At 37.8% G+C, this 14,463-nt stretch overlaps 1 protein-coding gene and 1 non-coding gene across 2 annotated transcripts in view; one reads left to right on the top strand and one right to left on the bottom strand.

Moving 5' to 3' along the window:
* FAM98B (family with sequence similarity 98 member B) overlaps positions 1–6,601 on the bottom strand; it is a 30,803-nt gene extending 24,202 nt beyond the window's left edge. The window contains exon 1 of the mRNA XM_065940520.1: positions 6,469–6,601. Coding sequence (XP_065796592.1) covers positions 6,469–6,539 — 71 coding nt within the window. The 5' untranslated portion in view covers positions 6,540–6,601. The remainder of the gene's footprint in view (positions 1–6,468) is intronic.
* Positions 6,602–14,271: 7,670 nt separating this feature from the next.
* On the top strand, positions 14,272–14,374 carry LOC136172720 (U6 spliceosomal RNA). Its single transcript, XR_010664071.1, has one exon. It is a non-coding gene; the product is annotated as a U6 spliceosomal RNA (small nuclear RNA).
* Positions 14,375–14,463: the final 89 nt, after the last annotated feature.

Below are 14,463 nucleotides of genomic sequence, written 5' to 3'. Positions count from 1 at the left end.
TTTACCTATTTTGCTTTACATTTTAATCTATTTTTCTCCTACAATGAAAATTCCGGTTTCTTATGACATTTATAGAATCCTAGTATGGCAACCCACTCCAGTATTGTTGCCTGAAAAATGCTATGGACAAAGGAGCCGATGGACTACAGTTCATGAGGGTCTCAAAGAGTCGGACACAACTCAGTGACTAAACAACAAATATAAAAATAAAAATAAATTACATAGCTTCAGAATAGAAAAAACAGTATTACTAATAAAATTACTGAAAATAATTTATATTCTTATTTCTAAATCCATTTCAGTAAGGATGTATAGGAAAACAATTTCTTTCCACGTGATTAAATCCTACACAATATATTAAAATTTTTTTTTATTTCATTCTAGGTTTGCTTTATCATTATGTAAAACATTTTTATGGTTTCAATGTCAAAAACAATACATGGTACATTCAGACAAATCTAGCTTATAATCTTAATGCTGTTCCCTCTGCTCTGATTCCCCCCTTCCTCACGGGAAACCATATGTATTAATTTGGGGGTGTCAAACCATGTTTTTAAATACATATACACACGCACGCATGCACGCGCACACACATACACACACATGAGTGCTTAGTCACTCAGTTGTATCTTACTCTTTGCTACCCCTTGGGCTGTAACCCACCAGGCTCTTCTGTCCATGGGATTTCCAGACAATACTGGAGAAGGTGACCATTTCCTTCTCAGAGGACCTTCCCAACTTAGGGATCAAAGCCACATCTCCTGCAGATCCTGCATTGGCAGGTGGATTCTCTACCACTACGCCACCTGGGAAGTCCATACATGCACACACACACAAATGTGAACTTGTTTAGATAAAAGGCAGCCTACTATCTACGGTTTCAGTTCTTTTTTTAACATATATAGATATATATGTTAAAACATATATATCTATATATGTTAACATATATATATATGTTAAAACACATATATATATGTTATCATATATATATATGTTAAAACATATATATCTATATATGTTAACATATATATCTATATATGTTAACATATATATCTATATATATGTTATCTATATATGTTATATATCTATATATGTTATCTATATATATGTTATCTATAGATATAGCTATATATATATCAATATCTATAGATAACATATATATGTTAACATATATATCTATATAGATATATATATAGATAGATATGTGTGTGCACGTATATATTAGAAATCAGAAATATTATTCAATCATATTTATGGCTGTATAGTACTCCACTGTCTGCATGTACCATATTTTATTTGCTATCCCCCCCACTGAAGGATAGTTTGTTTTTTTTGTACTGCTCTGCTATTGTCAAAAATTAGGCAAAGAAAAAAAATTGGGCAAATTTTTGTCAGTGTATATATACTATATATATATATGTTATCTATATATATGTTATCTATATATATCTATATATATAGCTATATATAGATATAGCTATAGCTATACATATATATAGCTATATATATCTATATATAACATATATATCTATATATAGATATATATATAGATAGATAGATATGTGTGTGCACGTATATATTAGAAATCAGAAATATTATTCAATCATATTTATGGTTGTATAGTACTCCACTGTCTGCATGTACCATATTTTATTTGCTATCCCCCCCACTGAAGGATAGTTTTTTTTTTTTGTACTGCTCTGCTATTATCAAAAATTAGGCAAAGAAAAAAAACTGGGCAAATTTTTGTCAGTGTATATATGGGATAGATTCCTAGAGGTGCAATTGTTAGATCAAAGGGTAAATGGATATGGAACTTTGCTGGATACTATAAAGTTTTCCTATACAAGGATTATACAATTAAAATACAAAAGTATCCATTACCCATAACTCACCAAAGTTGCCAAACATTTGGATTTTTGACCATATGGTTATCTCAATATAGTTTTAATTTACATTTCTCTTATGGCAAGACTGTACCCTTTTCATACATTTAAAGGCCATTTGCATTTCTTTTTCTCTAAATTCTCTGGTCATATCTTAGGGTTTTTTAAAGTCCCCATTTTGCAAATAAGAAAGCAGGACTTAATGAGATTAGCATATCTGCCTTATGCAACAGGCCAGAGGAATATTACAATCATCCACTCTTTACAGTAATGCTTTTAAGTTAATATCATGTTAATTCTGGCTTCCCAGGTGGCGCTAGTGGTAAAGAACCTGCCTGCCAAGGAAGCAGACCTAAGAGACATGGGTTTACTCCCTGGGTCGGAAAGATCCTCTGGAGAAGGAAATGGCAAATGGCAATCCACTCCAGTATTCTTGCCTGCAGGATCCCATGGACAGAGGAGCCTGGCGGGCTACAATCCATGGGACTGCAAAGTCAGACACAACTGAGCAACTAACATTATACTACAGAAGGTAATATCAGAAGATAAACAAGTGATGACATTGTTTCAAAACCAGATTTGACCCAAAATGCTCCAGGTGAACTCAAACTTCTGTCCACACTAATAAGGAAACAAAATAAATAACCTAGCCAGGTAATGCAGTCAGCTAGGACTAGACCATCTCTGTTCCTCTAACCAAGACTGGTTCCCCTGGTATTACCTTTCTACCATAACTTACAGAGCCTCTCATTCAGATTTCATAGTAAACATCTTGTTTCTCCCTACTTGCTTTCATTTCTGCAATAAAGCAACAATCATGAGCTCTCAAAAAAAATTTAACTATACTATTGGTGATGTTATTTTTACTGAAATGCCAGTTGTAAAATTCAACAAAAATTTACTAAATCACCAAAAACACTAAATCTTGAATACACAATCCTTAATGCCTCAGCTCATCAAAACAGACAAAAGTAAAAAAGAAAAATAAATGTAACATGAATAGTTAATAACAATCATAATCATAATAGCAACTAACATTTATAAACTAATCTTAGGCCAGTGCTACGTGCTGTATGTATATTAACATATTTAATTATAATATCCAATAAGAGACGTATTATCATGCCCAGTTTGTTCTATCAATTGTTCAATTAGGAAAGTGCCACTCTAATTCCAAACACTTGAGACAACTCCCCTAGGCCTAGACTCCCCCAGGGCCATACACAGTGGAACCATAGTTTCTGATCTGACAGTGCTTTAAGTTGGGTGAACCAAATTCAGTCCAGTAGGGCCACTGGCAGATCTTCAAAAGGACATAGTGAAGGTCTAAATTACTTTCTTTTTTCTATTTTCATAAGCCAACATATAAAATACGAGACCCTTTCTCCCCCCTGTCATTTACTCACCCTACTGGCTTGTCTCTGATTCAGCTCTCCATTTCTTCCTACTTCCCAAACTCTTCCCCTATGTTCCATCCATAAACAACAACTCTCCTATTCTGTAAGTGTCTTCTCAGAAAAATTTATCCCCACTACTCTGAGCCTTGGGTATTTCTCTCATTAAGTGCCCAAAGGTCAAATAGTGGGGTTTTTGTTCTCCTTGCTTCCCAATACAGCATTCATATCACTCACTGCTCCCTATTATCTTTATTTAAATTGAGAAGTTGTTTTACAATGTTGTGTTAGTTTTAGATGTACCACAAAGTGATTCAGCTATATGTACAAACATATCTTTCTATTCAGATTCTTTTCCCATAGATTTTTATAAAATACTGAGTCTAGTTACCTGTGCTATACAGTAGGTCCCTGTTTATTTTATGTATATAATTCCTAACTTATCCCTCCCCCCAACATCCTCCCCCTCTGGCAACCATACCTTTGTTTTCTACATCCTGTGGGTCTATTTCTGTTTTGTATGAAAGTTCATTTTTGTATCACTTATATGATTGCACATATAAGCAATACTGTATGATATTTATTGTTGACTGGCTTATTTCACTTAATTTCTACGTCCATCCATGTTGTGTAAATGGCATTATTTCAGTTTTTTATGGCTGAGTAATATTCCACTGTATAAATACACCACATGTTTATCCATTTCCTCTGTCAATGGACATTTAGGTTGCTTTCCTATCATGGCTATTATAAATAGAGCTGCAATGAACACTACAATGCATATATCTTTTCAAATTATGGTTTTCTCCAGATGTACGCCCAGGAGTGGGAATGCAGGATCATATGGAAGTTCTATTTTTTGTTTTTTAAGGAACCTCCACACTGTTCTCCATAATGGTTTTAACAATTTACATTCCCACCAACAGTATAGGAGGGTTCCCTTTTCTCCACATCCTCTCCAGCATTTATTACTTGTAGATGTTTTCAAGATGGCCATTCTGACCAGTGTGAGGTGACACTTCATTGTAGCTTTTACATTTCTCCAATAATTAACAACGTTGAGCATTTTTTCATGTACTTTTTGGTCATGTGTATGTCTTCTCTGGAGAAATGTCTACTTAGATCTTCTGCCTGTTTTCTGATTGACTCCATTTTCTCATGAATATCTCCTGCTCTCTCTAGGCTCAGGGCTGTCAGATGTGCCACCCTCTTTCTCTCATGGTTTTCACTGATCAATCTCTTGGATACTCATCAACATTCCCTGTGCTCATTTTCCTCTCCATTCCTATTTTTCAATAATACTGAGTGTCTTCAAAATCCATATCTGTACCCTTTCCAATACCCTGAGTTCTCAGCCTCTTTTCCAACCTTTGCCACTACACATAAGTAAGCCACACCATCACTTGGAACTAAATCACATCTGAAATCACTAATCTGAACAAGTCACTCACTCCCTGACCACGGCCTACTTATTCTACCTTCCAACTTGCCCTTTTGACCACACCTGATACCATCTGTACCTGTTTCTATGCTTCCTCTGTATTCTCTGTATTTACTAGCTCCTGGCTGTCTTCACCTTCTTCCTTGTCCAACTGAGATTCCAAAGTGTATCATTTTATTTTATTGCTCAATAAATACTTATCAACAAATCATCAATATCATCATCTCCTTCAGCTCTAATATCTAATCCAATCAATCACTAAGACCAAAATGTGTGCAGGTGCAGACTCTTTGCAACTCCAAAGATTGTAGCCTGCCTGGCTCCTCTGTCCATGAAACTTTCCAGGCAAGAATACTGGAATAGGTTGCCATTTCCTACTTCAAGGGATCTTCCCGACCCAGGGATCAAACCTGCGTTTCCAGCATTCAGGCAGATCCTTTACCACGGTGCCACCTGGAAAGCCCAAGAGCAGTAATGTACATCTTTCTATATCCACTGCCACTAAGCAACCATCACTTCTTGCCTAGACTACTAAAAAATTCTCCAATCTATTCTCTACCATGCTGATAGAACTAACTTTTTAAACTAGACATCTAAACACTCCCCTTTTTAAATTCATTAATCATGTTGCACTTCTGTTATGACAAAGAACAAAATCCACAACATGGCCTAAAAGGTGCTGCAAGCCCTGTTCCTCACCTAAATCTCATCAATCCAGTCTTCAACACTGCTCCTTGCTCTCTGCCGTCCAGCTGTATCAGCCTACTTCAAGTTCCCTTTTTTGTCTCTCAACTGCCTGGCCCTATGCCTACCTCTGTGCACTCAGTGCTTTGAACCTTTCTTCATTCATCTACCTGTTCATTCAACCACTATTTATTGTACCAGACCTGACTGTAAGATGTTCTGAGGAACAAGACAGGTAAAGAACCTGTTCTCCTGGAGCTGATTTGTGTGTGTGTATTAGCGGGTGGAGAGGGTGGGTGTTCAAGAGAAAATAACAAATGTGCAGGACAAGATAATCTGGAATAGGGATAAGGGCTGTGAAGAAAAACAGGATTATGGCTGAGGAAGAACCTATCTTGCACGTACTTATTCCCATGCCTTTAAGTATTAACATCATTCCAGGAGCTTTCACAGCACTCAGCACTCTGAATTGCAAGCACCAGTAGATTATACGTTCCACGACTAGTTAAGCTACTAGTAACCTGAAAACTCTTTTTCGTTGGCCTAGCACATAAAATACACATTAGTGAATACAGGTTAACATAAAATTAATATGTTGTTAATGAATGGAAGAAACGGTTAGTGAATGGATTCACACTGAATTAAAACTCCTTCTCTGGTCAAGGAAGGAGGAGTGATTTGCCCCGGAGACAACAACTGCACTCTGCACTTGCAAAGCCTCACAAAAATACCCCCCGCGGGGCAGCAACACTTTCTCCCAAAGGAGTGCTGCCAGCCGGGCCCCTCCGCGCCTTCGCCGTGAGTCCCCGTTGCTGAGTTTCGAAACAACGAGTTCGGGAAAGGGGGCCACGCGCCCTAGCTTTTCAGGCCTGCTCCACCCCCCAAACGGATTTCTCTCCCGCCTCCCTCTTAACTCCGTCGGCGCCGGAGGCAGCGAGGCAGGGAAGGAGGCCTGCACCGAGCCGCAGGAGCCCAGCCGGAGGCCCACATGAGGGAGACTGCGGCATCCATGGGGAGAGACAGCTTACGTTTTCCGGGGAAAGGCGATCCCAGGACTACTCACCCCAGCGCCTCCAGGGTGTCCAGCACGTCCCCCTCCATCGTAGGTTCGGGACCCGGATCCGGCCCTCTCATGGTCCTTTGGCCCGAGGCTGTTCCGTTCTCTAAGGAGCCCGCCGGAAACCGGCGTCCGCGGTGCCAAGGTTCCGGCCGGATCTCAACCTGAATTGCCTAGGCGGGGTACATAAACGTTCCTGACCTGCAGGCAATTGGCTGTTCTGCCTAAAACGACTTTATATACACAAACTATAATAGCTTTTAACATGATATCAACCACAAATAGCAGTAATAAAAAGGCTTGAGTTTTGTCTGATCGAACATCGTTATTCTACCCAAGTTGTTTTTGACGGATCAGATTCCTGCCCTCTTTTTATAACAAAAATCCTGAAATAAAATATTACCTTGAGCTAAAATTGTACAGAATATCATGTGCCTATGCAAATAATTTTTAAGTCAAATACACAATAAAGCTCCAACTTTAAAGAAGAAAGAGAAGGCGATGTATAACAAAGTGTTGTTTCATTATGTAACATAGATCAAAGAAATGATCAGATGCTTGCATCTATCTATAGAATCCCCTTCAGCACATGCAGACTATGTGTCGCACTGCTGAAAAAATATAGGTGAGTGTGACACTTCCCTGGTGGTCCAGTGACTAAGACTCCCTGCCCTCAATGCAGGGAGCCCAGGTTCAATCCCTGGTCAGGGAACTAGAGCCCATACATAGGTCGCAACTAAAAAACAAACAACAGTATTTCCTCTGTATACTATTTATGGACAATTCAGTGTCTATCTAAAGGATACAAAAATACTGTAGGGCTCATAAAAGAGAGTCCCCATAGAGCATAAAACCATTAACAGCTGTATCTCCCAAATAAATATCCAAATAAACACATAACAATTTATCCTTTTAAAGGACTGTCCCAAGCCTTACAGAATGGTATGACATCCTTGGCCCTAGTCCACTGAAGTCAGTTATGTTCTCACCTACCTAATTATTGTTACTAATAAAGAACTTGCCAATAAATGTGTAAAACCCAGGGAGAAGTTTACTCATAAATTTGAATAACTTTCAATAATGACTCTTCCTCTGTGACAACCTGGAGGGTCGCGATGGGGTGAAAGGTGGGAGGGAGGCTCAATAGGAAGGAGACATATGTATACCTATGGTTGATCCATGTCGATGTATGGCAGAAGCCAACACAGTATTATAAGTATTCTTCAATTAAAAATAAAAAGACATAATGACTCCTCTACCATATACCCAGGCTTAAGTATAAAATTATTTGCAGGTTAGTGGTTAAGAATCTGCCTTCCAATGCAGGGGAAGCAGTTTGATCCCTGGTCAGGAACTAAGATCCCACACGCCACCCAGTAATAAGTCCACACAACTATTGAGCCTCGGCGCCTGGAGAGAAGCCTTGTGCACAACCAAGACCACCGCGCGTGCTCTGTAGCATCTGACTCTTTGCAACCCTATGGACTGTAGCCCACCAGGCTCCTCTGCCCATGGAATTTTCCAGGCAAGAATACTGCAGTGGGCTGCCATTTCCTTCTGCAAGTGATCTTCCTGACCCAAGAATCGAACTCACATCTCCTGCATCGCAGGAGGATTCTTTACTGCTGAACCACTAGGGAAGTCAATGGAGACCAGATACAGTCATAAATAAATAAATACTTTTTAAAAAAGACTGAAATCATAAAAAAGTATGTTCTCTTATGTTAGAATTAAACAGTGAATCAATAAAAAAAGAAAATTTTTAAAAATCCGCAAACATTTAATGCTCAGAATTTAAGCAATGCACTACTTCTGAATAATCAAATTAAACTAGGAATTAAACTAGAAAAAAAATGGATATGAGAAAATATTTTTGAACTGAATAACCATAAAAATACCATGTGAAGGATGCAGATAGACCCATACTTAAAAGAAAAATATAACATTAAATGCACATATTAGATTTTTCAGTTTCAAAAGATTGAACATTAATTGTCTAAGTATCAATTGCAAGAAGGTGAAAAGCAAAACAATTATATCCAAAGAAAGAGAAATGAGAGAAAATACAATAAAGAAATTCAGATACATTTGAGTCTTTTTGAAGACTAGTAGTATTAATAAACCTTTAGCCAAGCTGATCAGGAAAAAATAAATAAGTACAAAAGAAGCATCAGTAGACAACCATTATTAGGAATAAAAAAGAGGACACAGGTACTTTGTCATCAGATATTAGACAGTTAATAAAAGGATGTTATGAATAATTTCATGCCAATAAATTTGAAAATTTAAAGTTGATAAATTCCTTCAGAAACACTATTTAACAAAAATGATACAAGAAAAATTTTTTAAATGAATAGTTTATATCTATTAAAGAATAACAAATTAAAAACCACCAACAAAAAATGCTCCAAGCCCAAAGTGTTTTCCTGATTTTTCCAAATACTTAGAAAAGAAATAACACCAATCTTATATAAATTTTTCCAGAGACTAGAAAAACATGGAGGATTTTGCAATGCTTTTTATGAGGACAACATTATCTTTTAAAAAATCAATAAGAACATTATTAAAAAGAATTTAAAGACCAGTTCCTCTCATGAGAAGATAGCTGCACTTACAGAGTCACTTGAGTAGGACAAAGTCACCAACGTAGTTCAGGTTTCTTCAATACATGGTGCTGGATCAATGGGATAGCCAAATCATGACCTCTACCTCCTGCTATTGTCAACACAAATAATCAATAAACAATCTATTTTAAGGAATGGAAGAGCATTTATTCAAGCCAAGCTGAGGCCCATAGCCTGGGAAACACAGATTCAAGAAGCACTTGAATTGTGTTCACATCTGACTACCACAAAAAAGGGGGAAGCTTATATAGGTAAAAACCACAAAGTTACAGAAGCTGTTTGTCAAGAAGTAGGATTGGAGTCAGCAAGAAGTAAGAATGTTTGTTAAGCAAGGTTAGTTGGTATCCAAAGTAGCTGCACAGTTTCAGGGAAAGATTTTGAGACCAGAAGGTTGCAGCTGGCAGCTGTTGGCAAGTACTGTTTTGAAAATGACTGCTGGTATCCTTGACTGTGACACAGCTCAGAAAATTCAAGTTCTCAGTGATGCAGGAACACGTCTAAAAACACATCCACAATGGCCACCAAGCTCCATTTTGGATGACAAAACCCCAGTTACCCCATTTAATTTTTAATTGATCTTAAATATGTTATCATTGAATTCTTTCCTTTGGAAAGCACTGATGATCAATTTTATTCTTGTTAGGTCCTTTCACTGCCAAAATAGCTAATAACCCACTCCAGATCCATTGAGTTCCTCAGGGCTGGGATGGGTTTGGCCCAGGAAACTTGCATTGCAAGGAAGAGGGACAAGAAGGGTACATTCCAGGCTGGGGTCACATTTGAGCACCCAGAGACCTCAGGGATATGGTCTCCAGCGGGTTACGTTTTGATCACCATCAGAGTTAGTTGATCCCTGGGGGATGTAATTGAAACCACACACCTCATCTTGGGACTGGAGCACACTCATACTTCAGATGACTTGAACCCACAATCTCGCAGCTGAAATCACACACCTGGTCCTCAGGACTTAATAAAGCTCAGGGTTTTTGTTACACCACAGAAGGAATTCCGTGAGAGCCAAAGTTCTAGACAAGGAGTAGACTTACTAATACAGGACACTTGTGAAGGACACCAACGGGCAGGCAAGACTGCTCTAAGTGGGAAAGCAGGCATATTTAGAGAGAGACACCTTCCAGAGACAGAGCAGCGCCTCTCTCAAAAGGCGAGAGCGGCCCTGGGAGACACCACACGCTGTGTACGGAGTGTGGCCACCTCAGAAAGCAAGAAGCCCCAAGGTGCGGAGGGTGGTTAGTTTTTAATAGGATGAGTAATTTCATAGGCTGATAAGTGGGAGGATTATTGCAACCATTTTGAGGAAGGAGTGGAAATTTCCAGGAATTTGGCCACAACTCACTTCTTGGTCTTTTATGGTCAGCCTCAGAACAGTCATGGTGCCTGTGATGTATCATTTAGCTAATACATTACAGTGAGTGTATGAGGAGGCTCAAGGTCTACAGAAGTCGATTCTTCTGCCATCTTGGACCTAATTGGTTTTAACCAGTTTTTGTCATATTCGCAATAGTTGTGTCATTCTCTTAATAGTTTTGCCCTACCCTGTTCCCATGTCTCATTCCCTCTTCAGAGATTTTACTCCCATACTTGTATGGGAAACAGAGAGGTGACAGACAGTGTCTCCTATAGCTGCTTCAAGGCTAAGCAGGGCATTGACCCTGTCTATCAGGGAGTAAAAACCTCTGGATACCTCTTTACAGGCCCCAGGAGCAGAACAGCTCCTTGTGTTAAGTCCCTATGGGCTGGAATCCTTGCACAACCATCCTTTTTATGCATAACTGTTGTAACTGCTTCTATAGTCTTCCTATGAATTGTTTTGAAGATGAAGCACTTTTGCAACAGCATCAGAATACAATATAACTGTCCATAAATTACCAGATTTAAAAGGCATGGTTAAACATTTGGTTACAATATAATCAATAAAGAAACTTGGTTACAATAACCAGAATTACAATTGATTACATTTAACACAGTCTGGGCTTGGGAAAGTAATTTATAATATTTGTTTATATAGGCTTCTCAGCCTGGATTTTCTATCTCTGGAGATAGTGTCCTTCTACTTCCAGATGTGGGGGTGTACCTTTCACATGGCAGATTTCCTGCTTTTAGGGAGACAGAAAGGAAGATGAGAGTGGCCCACTTGCACTGGCTGTTTCTTAAGTAATTTTAATTCAAAATAATCAATATGCCATTGAGGCATATTTTGGGGTAGCCTACTTATGGTTTTCCGTTGTGGCTCGGCTGGTAAAGAGTCCACCTACAGTGTGGGAGAGACCTAGGTTTGATCCCTGGATTGGAAAGATCCCCTGGAGAAGGGAAAGGCTACCTATTCCAGTGTTCTGCCCTGGAGAACTCCATGGACAATCTATGGGGTCCCAAAGAATTGGACACGACTGAGCGACTTTCACTTTCACTTAGGTCCACAATAGCACCATCTTCTAAAACATCTCTAAACGTTTCACATATTAAAAGCTGAGCTGGTAACTGTGAAGAACCAATGGTTTAGAAGAGTCCTCCATTTGTCTGAACCAGTTCTGAGAACAGGTCAGTTTAGTTTAATAGTTACATCTCATTTTCTAGAGGAGGAAATGTCAACACACTCCGACACTGCAGTATTCTTGCCTGGAAAGCCTCGCTGACAGAGGAGCCTGGTAGTCCAAAGGGTCATAAAAAGTCTGACATGACTGAACCACTAAGGACTCCATCTCACTTTAGGAGGTGATGAATATACTGGGCTCCCAGAACTAGGACCGCGGTGCAAACAATCAGGTATTTAATAAGAGGCACTTTCATGAAAATAAAAGAAAAACAAAAGTTCATGATTGGAACAACTTATAAACCAGTTTCTGGGTCCAAGAAACAGTCGATTAAAATTTCTAGATGTTAGAGTGAAAGCTTCCTTTGCAGTTTGAAATGCCTCTAACGATGTCAGCAGGTGTTCAAGCAAACTTTCTGAAGCAGCTCATGAGCGCTGTTTAAACACGAGCTGCGGCAAGTTCTCTGAAGTTCGTATCAAGTCATTGAGCTTCAGGAAAAGGGCTTACTTTGGGAGTTCTGAATTCTGGAGAAACCAGACAGGGAGAAAAAGAAAAGTGTTTCAATTCTGCTTACAAGGTTTTAATTTACTAAATTGTTTTAAGTTTTAAAATTTTTCCCTTGTATCTGTGAAACAAATTATTAAAAACCAGTAATATTTTAGACAAAATCATAAAAAATTATAATATTTATCAATTCATTCAATCTCATGTAATTAATCCTTGTGCTTGAGTGCAGTTTTTCTATTAGTTCCACTGGCCCTGTCTGATGATTGAAGGCAATAAGAACAGTGGTAATTTCAAGAAGTTTGCAAGAATTTTGTTAAAGCTTTCATGATTTGCCTGGTGAAGTGGAAGCTATGATCACTGGACATAGTGAAAGGTATACCAAGTGGAAAATACATTTTTTTAAAAGTTTCTTTGGCATCAACATATATGCATCTAATATGGGAGAAATCAAATTTATAAAATAAATATTAAATACATAAAGGGAGAAACTGATGAGAATATAGCAGGAGACTAACACACTACTGGATAGATCTTCTAGAGAGAAAACCAATATGGCAATACAGATCCTAAATGATACAATAGAACAGTTTGGTTTAGTTGACATTTTCGGGATATTACACCCCCTCCCCCCCCAAAAAAAAACCCCATAATACACATTCTTTCAAGTGTACATGGAATATTCCCTAGGATTGACCCCATACTAGGGCGCAAAGCTAACCTCAAAAAATATAAGAGGATAGAAATTATTTCAAACATTTGCTCTGGCCACAATGGCATGAAACTAGGAATCAATCACAGAAAAATAAATGAGGAAAAAATCCAATTACATAGAGCCTAAACAAAATGCTACTAAAAGACCAACGGGTCAACAAGGACATCAAAAAGGAAATTTAAAAATTCCTTGAGACAAATGACAATGAAGACACAACCATAGAAAATCTATGGGATGTATCACAAGAAGTTCTTAGAATTAGAACGTAAAAGTTCATAGCAATGTAGTCCTTCCTCAAAAAGTAAAAATAAAAAACTTAACATACAACCTAAAAGAATTAGAAAAAAGAATAACAAACAAAACTAAAGTCAGAAGAAGGAAATAAAAATTAATAAAGATCAGGGAGGAAATAAAGAAATCGAAATTAAAAAACAATAGAAAACAAAAATCAATAAAACTAAGAGCTGGCTCTTTGAAAGGGTAAGCAAGATTGACAAACCTCTGGCCAGGCTCAGCAAGAAGGAAACAGAACTCAAATAAATAAAATAAAATAGGAAAAAGGATAAATCTCAACTGATACCATAGAAATCAAAACATTAAAATGCCATAGGAGAATATGATTAACTTACAATATGCCAAAACGTGCCATCAAATTTGATAAAAATAGAAGAAATAGACAACTTTCTAAAAACATACAACCCACCAAAATTAAATCAATAAAAATAGATAATTTGAATAGACCAATTACTAAAAGTGAAACCTATGACTTAAAAGAAAAACTCCCTACAAACAGAAGTCTGGAACCAGATAGCTTCAAGGTGAATTTTACCAAACATACAAAAAAGAGACCTAGACTCATCCTTCTCAAACTCTTCCAAAAGATTAAAGAGGAGAGAATACTCCCAAAGACATTCTATGAAGCCACCAACAGCCTGATACCAAAACCAGACAAAGATATTGCCAAATAAAAAATTATAGCCCTATATCTTTGATGAATATAGATGCAAAAACTCTCAACAAAATATTAGTAAACCAAATCCAACAACACATTAAGAAAAAATCATACACCGTGACCAAGAAAGAGTCATCCCAAGTTCACAAGGACGACTCAACATAAGCAAATCAGTCAATGTAACACACCACAGCAACAAAAGGCAAAAACACATGATCATCTGAGAAGATGCAGAAAAAGCATTCGACAAAATTCAACATCCTTTCATGATAAAGACTCTTACCAAAGTGGGTATAGAGGGAACATATCTCAACATATTAAAGCCATTTGTGACAAACCCACATCCAATATAATACTCAATGCTAAAAGCCTTCCCACTAAAATCTGGGACAAAGGATGCGCACTATCATCACTTCTATTCAAAACAGTATGGCAATCAGACATAAAAAGGAAATAAAATGGTGCGCGCTTAGGCAGCACATATACTAAAATTGGAATGACACAGAGAAGATTAGCACGGCCCCTGTGCAAGGATGACATGCAAATTTGTGAAGTGTTCCATATTTTTTAAAAAGGAACACATCTGAGTCAGTTCTGATGAGGTGGATGAACCTAGAACCTATTATACAGAGTGAAGTGAGTCAGAAAGAAAGATAA

This window comes from Muntiacus reevesi, chromosome 7, assembly GCF_963930625.1.
Source record: "Muntiacus reevesi chromosome 7, mMunRee1.1, whole genome shotgun sequence".
Lineage (NCBI taxonomy): Eukaryota > Metazoa > Chordata > Mammalia > Artiodactyla > Cervidae > Muntiacus > Muntiacus reevesi.
This window is presented reverse-complemented; position numbering and strand designations above follow the sequence as displayed.